The sequence below is a fragment of the Physeter macrocephalus genome, chromosome 6 (genome assembly GCF_002837175.3).
Source record: "Physeter macrocephalus isolate SW-GA chromosome 6, ASM283717v5, whole genome shotgun sequence".
NCBI classification, from domain to species: Eukaryota; Metazoa; Chordata; class Mammalia; order Artiodactyla; family Physeteridae; genus Physeter; species Physeter macrocephalus.
The window spans coordinates 27,339,571-27,359,570 of record NC_041219.1 but is presented as its reverse complement, the minus strand read 5'-3'; the positions used below and the strand labels follow the sequence as shown (position 1 = coordinate 27,359,570).

The window sequence follows — 20,000 nt, the reverse complement described above, 5'->3', positions numbered from 1 at the left end:
TTAAAAGGTATTTATTTCTTGATACACAGTAATGGCCAAGTATTTTTTATTTCACTAATTTGATTAAGGAATGAATTTGAGTAAAAATTGAGAAAAGCAGTTTAGAATTACAGTACTATTATAATGTCTGGCACTGGTGTTTAATTAGAACCAGGAAATGGGATGTCCAGAGGATAGTGTTCCACATATTGGGAAGAGTAACTTTTGGGATCATAATTAGTTGAAATCGCATCACAGTAGAGGAGTTTTAAGACTAGCTTCTGGGGACTTCCCTGGTGGCTCAGTGGTTAAGAATCCGCCTGCCAACTCAGCGGACACAGGTTCAACCCCTGGTCCGGGAAGATCCCACATGCAGCGGAGCAGCTAAGCCCATGCGCCTAGAGTCTGTGCTCGACCCCTGGTCCGGGAAGATCCCACATGCAGCGGAGCAGCTAAGCCCACGCGCCTAGAGTCTGTGCTCACAACAAGTGAAGCCACGGCAGTGAGAAGCCCGTGCACTGCAATTAAGAGTAGCTTCTGCCTGCCGCAACTAGAGAAAGCCCGCGCATGGGAATGCAGACCCAACGCAGCCAAAAATAAATTTATTTAAAAAAAAAAAAAAAAAAGCTAGTTTCAGAGTAAATTAGGGTCTTTGACATACGCAATGCCAAGATGGCCCTTAGCCTTCTCATCTTATTGCTAGAATTTAGCCAATGGCACTGGTCAGGAAGGTATTAAAAATAAGGAAAGTAGCACCAGGGATGAGATCACTTTTCAACCTTTGTTCCATATAAAATGTATGTATAGAAGTATTTGATGGGGATCACATTTTTATATAAAATTTTGCTTTTGAAGATGGTACCTATATGTCTTAAAAAATAGATCTAACACCTTGAAAGACATTTTCTGATGTATAAATAACTTTAATTATCACTCTACTTCACTAGAATGTAAGCTCCTTGAGGGTACAAACTTGCTCTGTTCTGTAGCTCTAATGCTGGGCATAAAGCAGATGCTGACTACTGTGCAGCTAATGGTAAACAGTTGCATTAAGAATTTATGAAACAAGGTATTGGATGGAAACTTCATTTGAGACAATCAGCTACACAGCAACGTTCCAGCTGTCACAAATCCATTACAAATTATACTTTAATAAACTCAACTAGTGTTTAGTCTGTGTAAGAGACATGTAGAGAATTCTTGTATTCCAACGTGAAGACATTAGAAAATGCCAAGCTTTCTCTTTTCCTCCAATTTAACAATCCTAATCAAAAACCAAATGAGATTTGAGTAGAACTTTTATGTGAGGATTTTAAAGCTCATCTTAGGTAAATAATATTTTGGGTAAATATAATGGCCTCACCAGTCACCCTTTTAAAACAGAGCTGTAATAACTAATATGCGGGCTTCCCAGGTGGTCCAGTGGTTAAGCCTCCACACTCCCAATGCCCGGGTTTGATGCCTGGTCAGGGAACTAGGGCCCGCATCCATCAACTAAAGATCCTGCAGGTGGCAACGAAGACACTGAGTACCGCAACTAAGACCCAGTGCAACCAAAATAAATAAATATTAAAAAAATAATAATGTGATGGTAGTGTAGAAAGTGTCTGCAACATATTACAGCAAAGTACTCATAGAATAAGCCAAGAGCCCTTGAAAATTGTTAAAATAATTATAACACAAACCCCATTAGGAAAGGGGACTAGCCATAAATAAGCACAGTGGCATGACTGGTGTCCAATAAGATGGAAAACATACATTAGGAGAGTAATGGCAACACGTTACTGGTGAGCTGTTCCTTTTAACTCAGTTCCACTAGTAAGGATCATAAAAGGGAAGTGTATAAGTGAACTACTACTAAGAGATAATTATATGGCCACCCATGGGAAAACAGTAAAGTTGTTACTGTGGAATGCCAGACAAGTTTTCACTTGGACAGTGTTAAGGTATGTTAAAAAAAAAATTCATTCCCATTTTTATTTGATGTTTCCAAATATAAAAAAAGTCAAGATTCTTACACCAATTATCTCAAATGAGACCATGCAAAGCAATTTAAAGTGTATACAACAATCATTCCCCCTTCAGTTTTGCTGCTTTATACAACTGTGTGATCAACAGAAAATTGAATGGCATGTGCCTGGTTGGAAAATTTCACCGGTTTACAAAAAAACACACGAACGAACAAAAACCCAACAACAAACATGCAAGATAGCTGCTACTTCGTGTCTGTGAATCAATTTACAAACTTTTTAAAATTTAGGAGCCACACGGAACTGAAAATTTTAGCTGCCCAATTTTATCCAACTACCCCACAGAAAGCACAAATGACAGTCCCGACACTGTAAACTTTGAAGAGTTGAGATAGTAGACACTATTTGTTATCTATAGTAGATTCAACTGTTGAGTCTGCAAATGTAGGCTTTTTTCTCTTAACAGAAATAAATCTCCTTAGGGCCTTTACTCTAATTTTGCTAGGCTGGGTTCCAAAAGAATAGTGAAGAACCCTTCATGTGAAATTTAAAGTGTGATGACTGAAATATTCTGATGCATTATACAAATTTTTGCTAGTTGCATAGTAAAGACAGGTGGTTTGCTAAATGGCACTGAAGAAAACCCGACCCAGTGGCACTACTTAGTCCAAATGTTTCTGACCAAAGAAAATTATACAACAATATTTATAGGCTCACTTTTAAGAAATGGCTGACATTAATACTGTACATATTTTACATGTCAAATACATAGTCCAAGGGTTTATAAAATAAGTTCATGCATTATTACTTCTAATAATATCATATACAGGATACCCAGCCCTCCCCCCCACGCCCAGTACTTCTGACAACATTTCAGGTGGACACAGTCTTATATACAAAAACAATCCAGTTTCTCTGCTGTGTTAAGTATATAATTTAAAGAAACTTCAGAGATCACTGAGAAAAAAACTTAGTCCATTGAAGATTGATATAAAGTGTCAATCGGTGGGATTTAAAATGTTTCCTTTTAAAAAAACACCCAGAATACATAACCTCTGTACAAAGAAAAATATAAAAATTCTGGATGATCATGTTTGATCACACTACATAGTTTAGAATGAAATATCATTGGTTAAAAGTTTTTCTACTTCACTCATTGCTTTGACAGCATTAATTTGTGAACTAATATTTATATTTAGTTCAGCTGCATTTATGGCACAAGATCTCATTTTCAAAACAGTGGCACCAATTTTCCTTAAGTGTAACAGCACTCTATTTTTAGCAGCAATTATATTTTTAAAGGTTAAAAATTTATAAAACAAATGTATAACTATGCTTATTTTCTACTTTATATTCCACCAGTTACAATTATTTACAAGAAGCTAACTAATGTCTACATATGGAATCATCTTTCACTTGCCCCACCTCATTTCTGACTTGGTCAGGGAAGTACAGGTGTTTCAGACAAGGTATTTATGTGTTTTAGATGGGATTCTTGGATTTAAGTGAATATAAAGACAAGTGTAAGACAAAGTAATTCTTAATTCAGGTATGTTCCAGTGCCCCAATATTTAGTTATATGATAAACAGTACCTACTAACCAGCTGTAAAAGATGAGATGTTCTAAGGTGCCTTAACAATCTAGGTCTGTAACAGCTGAACAAGAAGGCCATTTCACTCAATTGTGATGCAGTCAGCAGTGACTGGCATTTAAGGTGGTAACCAGCAAGTTTAACTGAAGAGATGTCACTAAATTAAAAAACTGGAAATATGTTTTTAAAAGCAATTTACATTGAGGGAAATATGGTTCTCATGTATTCTGTGTAAAGAGAGATTATGGATGAAGGGACTTGGCAATGGAGCATGCTAACTCAAATTCCATGAATACAGTTTTCGTGATGTTATGTACTACACGCATTTTGCTTACGGTACCTGCCTAACAATCACCAGCTCTACAGAGTTAAACTTTGTCTTAAAGGACTATTGAGTTTTAGGGGAATTGGCCATATCAGGTAGTTAGGAACATAATACCGGTTGTGAAAACTGAGACAAAGAAGTTGACAAATTCCTGAAAATAGGGCCATATAGAAATAGTCCAAATCTGGAATCTATGAATCAAAATTGTGATCCTATGAAACAAGTTTTTGGGTTGATGGACTGCTTTAATATCAAGAATTACTGTCGTAAATTCCCAAAACAGAAGGATTTGTTGAATATGTTAATACTGTGAATGAGAAAACAATTTAGGGGGAAAATATACCCATGAATAAGCTGATCTGACAAAAACCACAGACTGACATCAAATGGACAAAAAACTGAAAAAAAAAAATGTTGTGAAAATGCCAACCAAAATAATAAGGTGGGTGGGCTGGGGGCACAGTTAAGGCATCTAAAAAAAATTCCACATGGCTTTGGCTTATTAAAATATTTTACACTTTTTTTTTTAAGAAGATTTGAAAGCATCTGAAAAACATGCAGATTGTTTGAAAATCCTGCATGGCAAATTCAGACAGTTTGCAAGCGTCATTCAGATGTTTGCCAAGGATAATAAAGCCTCTGCCCACGAGACTGCACATGGTGGAAGAGGTCCTTCCAATTCTCTCTATCTTACACTAGATGGCAGCCCAGAGGTCTGTGCAGCAGTTACAAACAGGGTGTTACTATCTGCAAGGGAAGGGACTGTGGAATTTCCATTGGTTGGAGAACAACCCAACTTTAGTTTTTCCAGGTATTCCGCATGTACAGGCTTATGACACTGGAGAACTTTGATGGCATCTTCTACTTTAAACCACTCTCTCTTTCTTCCTAAAAAACAGTATGAAATTGGTTACTAAAAATAAAAAATAATGAGGTCAATTTTAAAAAGCTATACATTATTAACAATGCCCCCTCAACTGTCTCCACAAATAATGACCATTTTTTGGGAAATGGCTTAGACAACAATATATTGGGGAACAATTTTAAGATAATTCAAATTTGGAGATGTATATTGATCTTCTCTAAAAAGTAACCCAAAATAATTTAAGATGAAAACTGAATACACATATATAGTATTTGAATTAAGAGAATTCAGATAGCAAAAGGAAGGGGAATTTACCTATATTAACAGAATCTTCCCAGTCTTCTAATATTTCAGTGACAGTAAGAACATAAACATATGTTCTGTGCTTTCGGTCCTGGTTCTGCTTGAATATAAAAAGAAAAGCATTTTAATCTACAAGAGCTAGCCATATACACATTTTCGAGTGAAAAATTCAGTGTGGCATACATTAGCATACTCTATTTGCCAACATAGGCAAGTATACTCAGTCATATAACCCAGGATAAAAGTGACTTTATATGAGACAAAACATATAAAATGGTGAAATTAGCTCCCAATACTAAACTTTTAGCACTTTGATTGCTGTCTGTTAGACAATTTTCATAAAGAAAATCTTAAGATTGGAATGGAATCTATATTAAAAGACTGCATTCCTGTCATCTTTATCCTAGGTCCTATTCCTATGGGCTAATCCCAACAGTCTTTTGTGACTATGAAAACTGCTTCCTTTAGGACCTCTGTAGAAGAGCAAATAGCCCCAGTTCCCTTAGAACCTGCCTCTTAGAGGGTCACAAGATGCATACAGAGCACAGCCCTATTAACCTAGACCAGGGCCTCTCAACCTTGACCATCTACTTCATCACCCAGGATGAAAATTTTTTTAAGAGACACTGATTCAGTGAGTCTGAGAGGAGGCCTAAGTATTTAAAAGCTTCCAGGTGAACTATGCACAGCAAAGGTTGAGAATAATACCTAGGATAGTCCATTTCTGGAATGTTATATTGATATTTTAGTCCTATATGCCCAAACTCAATTTTTAACCATATTAAAACTGCTGCCTAGCCTTGTGTCTAGGTTCAAAATTAAACCCAAGTTGGCCTTAAGATGAAGGGGCTCATCTTCCTCTTGATTAAAGTTAGCCTTGTTTGCTATAGTCTAAGACTTTAGATAATTGCCCTGTTTTTTTTTTCTACCACAAATCACCTGAGTAATCCACTCATTCAGTGTCTTATGTCTTTGAGAATGAAAGAAAACTCGCAATATGTTTTCCAGTTTAACCAGGAGATGGTGCTATTTAACTGGGTAAAGCAAGTGCTGAATTCTGCAAAATTCTGAATAGTATCTTAAGAACTTTATTCTTAACAATTACTGTATTCTGGAAGTCATCAATTCTGTCAAGTGCTATACAATCAGAATTTTTTCTGAATCCCTGTAAAAGGCTTAAAATTAAAATCTGTAAGGACTGTATTTACATAGTCCTACCAGCAGGACTAAACTAACACTTATAGTATCTTGGGGGAAAAAAAAGTCACAATGTGTCTGATATACCATGTATCTAGGTCTGAATTTTGGATGAAAATATATTTGAGAACAGCTTGGGTCTCATGACCCGACCTCATTTCTCCCCACCTTCCATAGAATACCTGTCACTTCCAAATTTCCTCTCCACAAATTCCATTCTGACTTCAGTCATAACAAATTATACAAGAAAATTCTATGCTTCTAGTATCTAGGCTGTGTATCTGAGTTCTGCATCCTCATGGTGTCCTTTCAGGATAAAGTCATTATGTCTATCACCCAACGTTACATGCTGAAGGCAAAGGGTACATTTCAAGACAGTATCCATGAGAGACCTAAGCCCTTAGGTGATATTGAGGATATTACCTCCTAAAAAGTCTATACCTAAACTGTATACAGTGAACCAAGAGGTAAGTCTGTCTATATCAGCCCCACTGTATTGTCATATAAAACAAATTACCACTGTAAAAATGCTGTATATAATTAATGGTATATGAAAGTTAAGCAGCTTTTACTTCCCTCCCTCCTAATCCTTATGACTTGCTTGCCTACTGATAGTTTTAGAGGAATGTCTAGTTCAGGCTGCTGGCCTGTTAGGAAGGAAGAAATCATTAATTCTATCATCAGCAAGATGAGGATTACTTTTGTAACTCACCTCAAATATGCCCAGGAGTCTGCCCAATTTTCCTTTGACTCCAGCCTATTAAAAAAAGATGAAATGTAAAATTTTTACCTCTACATAACAAAATTTGTATGCAAGTTATTTTCTTTCTACGTGTTACACTTCCACTGCACAGTCCTGTTCCTTTTACCTAGTACTGTGATACTGGAACTTCAGTGTGTGCCCCATTCAAACCCATACTGCAAACTAACAAACTGGCACATGCTGTCTCCTAGAGGATGCTCATCCCTTAAGACCCGTCTCTAGGAAACCTTTCCAATTATGCACCAACACCCAATGACAGCCTTACCATTCACTTCTCATCTATGCCCTAAATGCTGTTCAAGTTTTTATGACACTTGATCTATGCTGTTTTGCCCCTGAGTAAAAGCAAGTTCTATCTCTCATCAGGTGTGAGAAGACAGGCAGGCCAAGTGTGCTTCTGTGCACGTGTGTGCCCCTATTTTACTGAACTTTAAGACAAAGCCAGTAAAATAAAAGCAACTGGCTCTTTATTCATTTGAAAAGGAATTGTAGCATATGAGGAATGTCTCTGTGCATTTTTGCTCAGTTAATACAAACCTTGCTCTGGGGCAAGGCCATCATGTTACATGTTGATCACCAATCAGACTTACTGTCTATTTTTACCAGGTAGAAAAAAATATCCACTTAGCAAAGCACTAGCTGTAGTCACATGCTTTAGAATGTTGAATTAGACAACCAAACAGCACCTGTGGGATCTGCCTGTCTTCTTGCCTTCTCCCCGGTGTACGCAGCAAAGTGCCTTGTTTGTGAATCTCACCCAGAACGTGCTACTTACCTCTTCATAAACCTCCCTCACGGCAGCACCGCCAGGCTCCTCCTCTGGCTCCATTCCTCCTCCTGGGACAATCCATTGATCTGGGTACCGACTGCTGCTTACCAACAGCACCTGCAAGATGGACCATAATCATAAACTCCAGCCCCAGAAGCACTATGGACATTCACATTCATTTTTCCATGCTACAACAGCAGAGTTGGGCAATTTCAACAGAAACTGTATGACACACAAAGCCTAAAACACTGTTTGATCTTTACAGGAAACTCTGCAAATCTGGGTCAAGAACAGCATTAAGATTGAAATGTGCATTAAGGTTGAAATGTGCACACACTTAAAAAACAAACAAACAAAAACAAACACTATATTATCACAGAGTAGTATCCTATTAGTTCACTTTTTAATGGTATCTGAAACAGGAAATATATATTCATCCTATAAGTGAAAATTTGTGTGCTAGGTTAGGTTGGAATTCACCGAAGTTGGGGGGTGGGGAAAGGCTATGATAAATAACCAAATAATGTTCATGAAGGTAACATCTTGACCAACTTGAACAAAAGTGTCTGCAAAATTACCTTAGTATATTGCCTTCAAGTAAATGCAAAGAATTCTCACCAGAAATTAATCAACTGAGAGCAAAGCTTGATCTCCAATGCAGGTTCTGGATTTTTGATACTGTGCCAGCTGTCTGCCCAGCTTCCTCCCTACTGCCAGAGGAACGGACGGCCCTCAGGAGTTCACAGCCAGCCCAGAATTCACCTACTTGAGTAAGTTGCCAGAACTCAACCTTCCCCAAATGGAAAGTTCCAGGCTGACAGTAGTAGTTTAGCAAGTCCCACCTTTCCCCCAAACCTCTAAAACAGGGTTGGAAGATGAGGGAACACCCGTTCAGGTGCACAATCCCTCCTCAACTTGAAAAAAAAGCAGCACACCTTTGCCTATGGACACACCATCACCACAGAGCAGTGGATCAACTAATGCTCCAGTGATCTGAGCTCCATTTCTCTCATTCTTGATCTGAATAGGACTCTACTGCTCCTACCAGCATCACTCCTCCAAGTATATAACTGGCGGAACAGTGGCAAGTCCAGAGAAAGCACTATAAATTAACACAACAGTTGATAAAGCCTTAGCTAAAGTACTAATGGCTGACATTGAGGGAACCACCAAGTCTAAATATAGCAATTTTGGTAAAGTAAAATGTAAGACGGCCTTAAATTTAAGCTTTCTTAAGTATTAGCAAATAGGGCTTATGTATCAAAATTAGAAACTAAAGAGCCAGAGTAAACAAATCTAGCAAGAACTAGAAAGCACAGGTTTCAACCTGAAGATGTTTATAACTCTACTAATCATAAACAAGATGTGTTTCATTCTTTGATGCACATGGTGATGGGTACCAGTGTCATCCTCTGTAAAAAGAAGTAACTATCCTTTCAAGATTGTTGATTGTTAGTGAGTATTAAATGCTTTAGATCCTAGACTAAATACTCACTGTTGGCCATTACTAGCTCTTCTGCTTTCCCACCAATTGAGTTGAATTAGCCTATCAAGACAAGCTTGTTGGGACGTCCCTGGTGGCGCAGTGGTTAAGAATCCACTTGCCAATGCAAGGGACATGGGTTCGATCCCAGTCCGGGAAGATCCCACATACCGCAGAGCAACTAAGCCCGTGTGCCACAAATACTGAGTCTGTGCTCTAGAGGCCGCGAGCCATAACTACTGGGCCCACAAGCCACAGCTACTGAAGCCTGTGTGCCTAGAGCCCGTGCTCTGCAACAAGAGAAGCCACTGCAATGAGAAGCCAGCACACAGCAACAAAGTGTAGCTCCTGCTCTCCATAACTAGAGAAAGCCTGAGCGCAATGAAGACCCAACCCAGCAAAAAATAAATAAATAAATAAATAAATAAAAAAGATAAGCTTGCTCCCCAAATTTTGCCAGTTGTACTTGTTTTTATAATTACTGAGAGTTAACGATAAATGACAGCAGGAAGGAATTATCAAAAAAAGGGTCTGGGGGCTTCCCTGGTGGCACAGTGGTTGCGCGTCCACCTGCCGATGCAGGGGAACTGGGTTCGCTGCAAAGATTCATTTAAAATATGTTATTAAAAATTGCTATCAAGGACTTCCCTAGTGACGCAGTGGTTAAGAATCTGCCTGCCAATGCAGGGGACATGGGTTCGAGCCCTGGTCTGGGAAGATCCCACATGCCACGGAGCAACTAAGTCTGTGAGCCACAACTACTGAGCCCGCGTGCCACAACTACTGAAGCCCGCAAGCCACAACTACTGAAGCCTGCACACCTAGAGCCCATGCTCCGCAACAAGAGAAGCTACCGCTACGAGAAGCCCGCACACAGCACGCAGAGTAGCCCTCGCTTGCTGAAACTAGAGAAAGCCCGCGTGCAGCAACGAAGACCCAACACAGCCAAAAATAAATAAATTTTAAAAAAATTGCTATCAAATTAAGTATGGATGAGAAACTAAAAAAACACTAAAAGAAGGAAATTTTAAAAATCCAGAAAGTTAAAATCCTACTCTGTACAAAGTGAACTGCAAATCAGATTTCACCTTTGTATTTTATTCAAAAACGAGACTTGCCAAGAATCTATGGTATTCAAAGACTTTGACAGTATATCAAGACAGGCAAATGAATGTAAGTTTTTAAGTTAAAACAAAAATGTTTAAGGTACCAAAGTGTTATATCTTACATCAAGGGAAAAGTAAATGGTAACCACCAGTCCTGACCACAGAGTTGGAAGCCTCTATCTGGTTACTAGGCGTGAGTTAGGGATAATCTGGTTTCTATTATCTGAACAAAATTCTTACTACACAATGCTATGCTCTCTAAGCAACCTCCTTGATTACCTTCATAATGGAACAGGACAGTGCAGGTGGCTAGCCACCAGAAAAGTACATCTTCATTTAGTAAATAGGGAGTTTCAAAACCATCAATATTTATAATGTTTGAGTTCTGAAAAAATGAAATTCAGTGTCATATATCTAGGTCAATGACTATTATGTTCCTATTTGACCAAGACAGTCTTTAAGAACTAAATTACATAAGGTTAATAATGTTGAAAAACAATTAGTACAGTCTGTGCCTGTTTTTGAACTAACACTTAAGCTTCCGATTTAAAACCAAATCTTTATCTACAGGATATCATTATCATATGACTAAGCTTCTCTTCCATGATTTAGCTGAAATCAAGAACTTATGATGCTGCAAGAGTCTCTTGACATTCCAAAGTGGTTAAATTTGATTAAACCATTAATTTCAAATGTATCTTTTCAAAAAATGGTCAATTTAAAATAAGTAATACCTAAGGTATACCATCTAAATGTTTAGATGATCAGCATCTAAACAACTAACTTAAGAAATCTGATAATGAGCCTTTGCTGATGGTACAGATTTGGAAACCAGTATGTTATTAAGTACTTGCCTACTCGTCCTGAGTACTTTATTTGGAGTTCAAATGAGGTCAAGGCTACATAGGGGGTGGGGGGGGGGCGGGGAGGATGGTGATTAAGAAAGAGCAAGAACTGAGAGATATACTCCATAGACAAGAGTAAACAGAATTATGGCAGAGGTCTGCCAGGGTAGAAGAAACAAATCTGAACACCATAAGCAGAAACAAGGACAATTAAAACCCCTTCTACACATTGGAAGAATCGAAACCTATAGAAGCATATCACAAAGCATTATTATTCAATATCTCCCTCTCACCCCCTGCAAAGCCATCTAAACATTCTATAACATCCCCAATGTACTAGATCTATAATGTAGCTTTAGCATGCTAACTAATGCTCTAAGAATGGTGTTACTAAAAACAAACAAAAACTTCTAGAGAAAACGGTTCTCAGACTATCCACTTCCATCTATACTTTGTCTCAAAATAATGCTTATCACAATTTTTAAATTCTATGGTTGCATTAACCTTTACAAACTTCTCCTTTCTTCCCTCAGACTACCAAAAAGAATCCATAATTTTACAGGCTCCAAAATCCTAGGTTGACTCTTAGACATCTGTGATGCAAAATCTGAGAGAAAGTGGTGAAATTTGCTGGAGGTTAAAACAATCTACACTGTAAGGAAGTGAGAGAGAGTGAAGGGAGTGGGGATAAGGTGTAAAAGACAAAAGGAATGAGGGTACAGAGCAGTTGCTATGAAGTAAGTCTACTGACATTTGCCACTAAACATATATATGGATATGAATATATTTATACTTATATATTACTGTTATTTATTAAGGAAATGACCAATGCTTAAAAAAAAAAGAAGAAAGGTATTATTGAAGTAACAAAAGATACAAAAGCTTATTCAGTAAGAGGATACATCAACAGCTGACAGATCCATACATGGTCATTCACAGGTTTTAAATTCCCTTTCAACTACTTTTCTAGGCATATAAGATTTTATACACCCAACAAGTTGACAGTCTGTCACCACATTAGTGACAAGATGACAAAGATGAAAGTAGACACTTTAACTTTCCAGATAAGCCAGAGCTGAGACCAAAGGAAAGATTTATAAAAAGGAGGCTAGTCCACCCACCAAGTTGCAGCGTTCGACTTGAATCACACTCAAACCCCAAAGCCAATGGCATTAGAGTGGTGAAAAGTGAAGACACTTCTTCCCCTGATTCAACCTGACCACCTTCATATCAGCATTCCTCCTACTACACTATCAGACCTTATCCCTCTTCATGTACTGGGCAATTATCAGAATAAAACACTATTCACCTGGCATTGTTGAGAAGTCATTTCTCACATTTGTCTTTTTCTTAGATACCTAATTTTTAAAATTAATTAATTCATTAATTAATTTATGGCTGCGTTGGGTCTTCGTTGCTGCACGTGATCTTTCTTTAGTTGTGTCGAGCGGGGGCTAGGGGGCTACTCTTTGTTGTGGCGCTCAGGCTTCTCATTGCGGCGGCTTCTCTTGTTGCAGAGCACGGGCTTTAGAGCGCAGGCTCAGTAGTTATGGCACGCGGGCTCTAGAGCACAGGCTCAGTAGTTGTGGCGCACGGGCTTAGTTGCTCTGCGGCATGTGGGATCTTCCCGGACCAGGGCTCGAACCTGTGTCCCCTGTATTGGCAGGCGGATTCTTGTTTTTTTGTTTTTGTTTTTGTTTTTTCCGGTATGAGGGCCTCTCACTGCCGTGGCCTCTCCCGTTGCGGAGCACAGGCTCCGGATGCGCAGGCTCAGCGGCCATGGCTCACGGGCCCAGCCGCTCCGCGGCATGTGGGATCTTCCCAGACTGGGACACGAACCCGCGTCCCCTGCATCGGCAGGTGGACTCTCAACCACTGCGCCACCAGGGAAGCCCTGGCAGGTGGATTCTTAACCACTGGACCACCAGGGAAGTCCAAGATACCTAATGTTTTAAGATTTGGAACAGAAGTATTCCTCACTTTTAGTAGCAACAGTATAGTGATAGTGGTCCACTTGGAACCAGTCCTGAGTCTTGCTGGACAAAGCTTTGTCTGTGAATTGGAATAACCTATAATATAGATTCTATACTCTATATTGCCCAAGTCCTCCTCACTGGGGATGTGTAAAAGCGTGTAAACTAGAAAACGCTGTTCAACGTCTATATAATGCAGTCATGCCCTCAGAGGCCGGAGGTACATGGGATTATTAGTTCCCTACACCAAGGGGCCCCAAATTGTCCTTCGTGTTTCAGTTTTTACCCTTAGAACCGCTCTGGGTCATGGCCTGCCGCCGCGAACAACTAGTCACTACAAACTACTGCTTCTTTCCTAGAAAAAACAAAGCTATCCAGAGAACCCCTCAAGTGATCCCTAAATCTAAGAATGAAGAATTTTATTTTGTGAATTGTAGCTATTTAGAAGCTGTTTTGGGGTTGTTGTTCTTTCTTCCCACATTATCGTGAATAAGGATAGCATGAATGGTTAAAACTAGCTCTACCATACTTAACTGTTTCATAGGCATTTAGCCAAAATTAGGCCCGCAGCATATTAGGAACACCTACTACACACATACACATTTTAAAAGATAGTAAGTTACAACAATAGTTATTATATCCACCCACAGCGCATTGTGTTTAACCCAAATTAGATTATATGGATTGGTAGATAATGGTAAGTTGGGTTCACCATGACTTTTTCTCCTAGCATGTTAATGTTTTGAAGTGATGAGGTAAATAAACTTTTACAAAATTAGAGAAAGCCTTGGCGATATACCAAAATCACAAGAATAAAACCAGATGCGAATCATACAGAAGTGCCTTCCCTTGAAGGAAGTGGCTGGCTGAGTAGGCGAAGTAGCCCTTCTCTAATTCTGGGAGAGCTGCGGGCTCGGATGAAGAGGGCTGGTGACATTTCCCTGGATTTAGAAAAGGCTACCTTTGGATAGTTAATTCTGATGAAAGTGGTTTCCATTTGAAGCATCTTCAAGGACTTAAATCTCTGAGGAAGTAAGAGTCCCAGAATATATGTCTGAAAAGGACTGTTGATCCTAGGGGTTAAAATGCTAGTAGAGAGAAGAATTAATATTACTTAGTTTTTGTTTATGAGAGCTCTGGTTTTAGAGTTCCGTAGGTTTTGAGACTCTACTCTTTCCAGCAAGTCTTAGTTTTAGTGCATGATTTTGTAGAATGCAGACATTTTGGGAACATACATTCTGCATTGAGATTCTACTATCTGTAGAATGCAGCCCCTGGCTCAGGGAGCTTAAAAGTTAATTGGAACAAAAAGTCCAAATGGAAGTTCTTAAGACTCTTTGTCTATGTTTCCCACTTGCAACTGTGCCTGGATTCCACCCAGGATCAAGTCATTTCTATTTCTCTCTTTAGAATTCTAGCCTATTTTGCTGCCAGATCATTCTCAAACTTGAATACATCTAAAATCGAAATATTCCTTGTTCAAAAGTAAGAGTTCCTTTCTTGCCTAGCAACTCCTTAACCTTACATTTAAGGTGCTCTTTGTTTTTCAGCCATTATTTGTTCTATGCTATCCTAAGCTGCAGCTTAACTAGACCACAGCCCCAAGTCTTGCTCTGTTTGTGATGGTTGGTTCTTCCTTTCCCACTCACTGAAATCCAACTCCAAATGACTCACGTTGAATCTTAACCCTGGAGTACCCAATGGTACTTTTAACCTTATTTTATTTCCTTTTTATCAGTCATTTGTCTAACCTCCTACTGTAGAGCATGTTCCTTACGAGGTGACACTTTTCATCTTTGCATCCCTGTTTCAACTATCATATATGAAAATATGTTCAATGGAATCCATTTCGGGGTACCTTTTGTGAATGTATTGTCCACTTTCACTGCACAAGCAGAGTATCCCAGCTACTCTATGGAACTTACTTGTTGCCTTGACTGGAAGCCCAACTGTCAAAAGTAAGGGTGGTTCCCCACAGAAATAACTAGCTGGAGAGAGGATCAAGTGAACATGAGGTTTAGAAATAAAGGGGCTCAAAATGATCTGCCAGCTTCTGTGACCTCGGGACAAGTTACTTCTGCTGCCTAATTTCTTCCTATACAAATGCTAATGCTTATTATTTAGCTCACAGGGCAGAAAGAGATACAATGGGAAAATACATAAAACCACACCCAAAAGAATAAAGACTCCTGCTGTTAGAACATCTTTCCTTCCTACAATAACCTATTCTAAAGTAAGGTCTACTGAGAACCCCTTCAGTACAGACAGCCAGACTAGAACACTGCATAGCTTTTTAGGGTCAAATGGCAATTACTATTTTATTTCAACTTACATTCTATAAACACAACTACAGAAATGAAGATCTTTAAGATCTAAACCAGACATTAAAGTTGGCTGTGCATTATTTAGAGAATTCCAGAGCCTTCCCTCAGAGCATATTCTCTAACAAACCGATTCACTTGGTTTCACAACCTCCAGGTTGTCAAAGTTTTATGCAATGAACTTATCTACTAAATTCTCCAAATCTTGCTCTATTTCATTTTATAATGGCACTGGTCTCTTGAGTCGACCAGAGGCTAGGAATTTAGCATTTATTACAGTAGAAACAATTTCAAAGCACAAAAACAACTCATTTATTTGCTAAGGTTAACTTCTGAAGCTCTCCTCAGACTTTGCTTTACCATTCACACAATACAGATCATTTCAACTTCCTCCCACTTCCCATATCTTCCCATGGGAACTTTTGTTTTTACAAAGCCTGAATTCCAAGTTCACGTTATGGCAAGACTTCAAAGTCACTACTTTCGCAAAGTCTTCCAAGCTCAGCCTCACAAAATCTCACTCATTCAAGCAAATCTCGTGTGCCCAGTCGCTAGGGGCTGAGCCCTGCGCTAAGAGCCCAGCATCAGGAGTAGGGACCCGATGCTGAATTCCGACTCTACCACTTCCTAATTACGTCATTTCGGGCAAAGTACTTATGCTCTGCAACTGTCTCCTCACCTATAAACCTGCACTAAGAGGATTAAATGTAACAAACTTAAAGGTCTTCAGGTAGTGCCCAGCACTAGTAAGCACCAAACTAAGAAAATAATTACACAATAGGGAGCCAATCAGGTAAGATTCTTGACCTATCTTGATCACTTCTGGCTACTGTATTATTTTATATTCAAAGTTTGCTTTGTCCTAACATGGTCCTTCCGTCAAGGACCTTCTAATCTTTTTAACAGAATGCACTTAAAGCTTGTTGACTTTGTAAATGCTAAAAACCTTTCCCTCTCTACTTTCTGGCTCTCCTAAATAGGCCCAGTTCAAAGACACCAATTTCCCTTGAAAACTCCTTTGGAATTTAAGTTTAACCACTTAGAGACCCCCAAATGAGCACCAGATCAGCACTAAAGGGCTTGGTTTCTTTGCAAAAAATAAAGGCAAGACAAGAGTTTGAAGAGCACCATTCTGAGGCACTTTGATCTTTGTTAGCATAGTAAGAACAACTAAGCCACTGAGAGTACGCTATGTCATACTCACCCTAACTACAGGCACTGGCAATAAGGAAGCCATTAAATTCCCGTCTCCAGCTTTAGCCTGTAATTTTATTGGACATAATTGGTTATGGAAGTAGAACTCAGAATGTTAATGCTTTCCCTGTCTAACCATTTTAGAAGTGGCAATGCTAAAAGATTTTCATCGGCTACCAATAGCCTATTATTGCTCTATGGAAATTTAAAGCAGTGAACCATTTTAAAATTAAATAAATGTAACAAACAAATAAAAACTGTTCTCCAGGAAAACCTCAACGGCCTATCAACCCAATGCTGATGGGTGAATTACGGAAGACTGACTGCTGCATCCTCTTAGAGCAAGACTGCTTCTATCCAGACGTCAAGCCAAACATAGCAAAGAAGCCCTGATAAATATTCAGAGAGCTAGAGATTACTGTCTGAAAATGGCAACTTTGCCCAACTCTAGTCCATCTTCTCCCTTCTGGTGTGACTCCACATATTTCACTACCCATCATTCTATAGCCAGAAAACTTTCCAAGAGTAGGCCTTGTTTAAAAAAAAAAAATCAAGTATAAACATGCCAAGTGCTTGTAAGTTAAAGGATCCACTTGAAAGTGGAAATGACAGAACTAGATCGAATGAGTTTTTATTTTAAAGCACGGGGACTGGATATTCCATAATCATGCCTACGTTCATCTGAAACCGCAAACTGCTGTAACAGGGGAGGAAAATGTAACAGAGGCAGAAGGGCTTGGACTGCAACACTCACGCCATTGCTACCCTCTGTGTTACAACTCATGGTTTTATCTCGCTTCACGCTCAGTTCGCAGGTTAAAGTGGTAACTCCCCCTAGGAGGGACCTAAACGGTCCGGGACCTTTCCGGGGTCCAGGAGGCGTCTCGGCCTCCTGTCCTAACCACGACCCAGTGGGAGAGCATAGGGCTGGGCGAGCCCCTTTGTTTCCACAATCAACCCAGAGAAAGGAAGGAAGGAGGGAGGGAGGGCGGGAGAGAAGGAGGGAGTGGGCTAATCCCTTCCAGCCCTGAGGCCAGACGGAGGATCGGCTGGGAAGGGGATGCAGAAAGGGAAGGGCAAGGACCCTCCTACTCCGGCCAGCCCAAACACCCACCCCAACCCCGCCCCGGCGCCCCCGAGGAGGGCACCGAGCGCGCCGACCGCCCTCACCTCGTCCTCCTGCTCGCTCCGGAAGCACAGGCACGCAGCCCGCTTCTTGAAGCCCTCGCGGTCATAGGTCCGCGTCTGGTTGGGCTTGAACTTCATCATAGAGGCGGGCTCTTGCTGCCGCTGCTGCTCCGGCCGCCGCCGCGGGGGCCTGGCCGCCGCCACCCAGCCGGGGAGTGGGGGCGAGGGCGAGTCGGGGAGCAAGAAGGCAAGGCGGCGGCGCGGGGAAGGGCAGCGAGGCCGGGTCAGTCCCGGAGCCGGCGGCCGTTCCGACGCGGTGCAGGGCGCGAGCGCCGGTCACTGGAGCCCGGGTGCCAGGGAGGAAGCGCCGCCTCTGCCCGGGCGTCCGCCGCTCTCCATGGAGCCCGCCGCCCGCTCGCCTCCGCTCTCTCCTGCTGCTGCAGCCGCCGCCGCCGCCGCCGGAGAAAGAGCGAGGCTCGAGGACCGCGCCACGAGGAGACAGTAGCAGGAACTGGCGCCGACTGGGCAACAGCACCGCGGCAGCTTCGCACCGCCCCCTCCGCCGTATTTAAGGGGACCGCGCACGCCCCGCCCCCAGGCGCGCCGCCCTGCGCGCGCCTCCGCGCCTGCGTGCCGAGGCCGCTGCGGCGGGGGAGGGGCGGCGGGGACGGGGCTTCGGCCTTCAGGCTGCTAGATTTTGGCGGGGCTGGGGGGCTAGAGCTTCAGCTCGGCGTGGGAGGACCGGGCTCCAAAATGCCAGCGAAGGGACAGAAGCAAAGACCCTTACCTCCCTGTTTATAAATCCCTTTATTTTCCCTGTGAGGGTCTTAAATAGCCTCTCCGCGAGAGGGGGTCTAACCACATATCTCCTCAGAAAAGTCGCTCCCTGGTCAGAAAATGCCTGGCGGCGTTGCCGCGATGGCAGTCTCCGCAGTGACTGTGTACACGTCCAGAGAGCGCCCGTCAAGTGCGGGGACAGAAGAGAGTGGAGGCCTGGAAAGGTGAAGACGTTGGTTAAGAGGTTTTACTGTTTTTGTTTTGCAGGGGAAGGGAGAAGGCAGATTTCCTTTTTGTTTTTCAGTCTTTGGTTGGGGGTAGCGTCGCTTGTATTCTCTCAAGAGTCAACTCAAGCTTAAACGTTTGTTTGAAACCCTGGATAACCTCTCTCACTTTGTCCCACCCTCCATAATGCATCATTAATGCCGGCAATGGCTAATATCTCCTAAGTGTATCTCATGCTGAGTTAACAGGCACAGCCAGGTGCTGGGGTCACAACGCTAAATAGAGTGGAATGTCTGCTCTCTAGGGGCGTACAGTCTCTCGGGGACTTGGGACAATTAATTTTTACGTTTGCATGCAAGCGCCAAGATGGGAGCCAGGAGGCCTGTCTTACTGTTAAGGAAGGTGGTAAGGAAGCTCAGGGGAGCCCCTCACCCCCTCCATCCTGTCCTGTCCACAGAGCCCGGGCCGCTTAGGTCCAGCCCCATTTGACAGTTCAGTCTTCATTCCTGGAGGGCTTACTGAGTGCCAGGCGCTGGCATCTAAAACCAGCCCCTGCCGTGCCAGGACCGTGCCAGGAACGTAGGCACCTGAGAGCAGACAGTCAATCACACAAGTACAGGTAAAAGTACAAATGTGACAAGGTCTCATGTGGTAGAGGGTTTTATGGGGAGATTTGACCATATCTGCAGGTCAGAGAAGGCAGCAGGGCAGGAGCTGAGGTTGGAGGAGGAGGAGCTAAGTAGACTGGGAACCTGGTGAAGTTTTAAGGCTGGGGGAACTGGGACTTATGCAAAGTCCAGAGGGGGAGGGAGTGAGGAGAGTTTGTAGAAATGAAAGAAAAAGGCCAGTGTGCCTGCACCACGGGTGTGGGGAGGTGGGTTCCATCTCTGGCCCAGGGAACTGTGAGGGCTGACCGTTCAGAGCCTGGGGACCCTTGGAGAGGTCAAAGTGGGCATTGGTCTTCTTTTTCTAGGCTCTGACCTCCTTTAGGTTAAGGACTGTTGAATCTAACTCATCTTCTTGCCCTCAGAGCCTAGCAGGTGCAAGTTTGTACAATGACTTAATGTTGAATAAGTGATTTAAGAAATGAGATTTTTGGGCTTCCCTGGTGGCGCAGTGGTTGAGAGTCCGCCTGCTGATGCAGGGGACACGGGTTCGTGCCCCGGTCCGGGAGGATCCCACATG

The 20,000-nt window shown here is 41.7% G+C and overlaps 1 protein-coding gene and 1 long non-coding RNA gene across 3 annotated transcripts in view; one reads left to right on the top strand and one right to left on the bottom strand.

Moving 5' to 3' along the window:
- Positions 1-1,934: 1,934 nt before the first annotated feature.
- On the bottom strand, positions 1,935-17,986 carry NUDT4 (nudix hydrolase 4). 2 transcript variants are annotated; one of them, XM_007104151.3, is made up of 5 exons: positions 17,856-17,986; positions 7,770-7,880; positions 6,944-6,988; positions 5,047-5,134; positions 1,935-4,754 (listed from the first exon to the last, which is right to left on the bottom strand). In XM_007104151.3, the coding sequence occupies exons 1-5, from the start codon at positions 17,952-17,954 to the stop codon at positions 4,552-4,554; spliced, it is 546 nt and encodes a 181-aa protein (XP_007104213.1). In that variant the 5' UTR covers positions 17,955-17,986; the 3' UTR covers positions 1,935-4,551. The 2 variants fall into 2 exon arrangements, with proteins under 2 accessions (XP_007104213.1, XP_023983099.1); XM_024127331.3 differs by having other exon boundaries at positions 2,491-4,754; positions 5,047-5,131.
- Positions 17,987-18,770: 784 nt separating this feature from the next.
- LOC129392157 (uncharacterized) overlaps positions 18,771-20,000 on the top strand; it is a 43,346-nt gene continuing 42,116 nt past the window's right edge. The window contains exon 1 of the long non-coding RNA XR_008617515.1: positions 18,771-18,814. This is a non-coding gene — a long non-coding RNA (uncharacterized lncRNA). The remainder of the gene's footprint in view (positions 18,815-20,000) is intronic.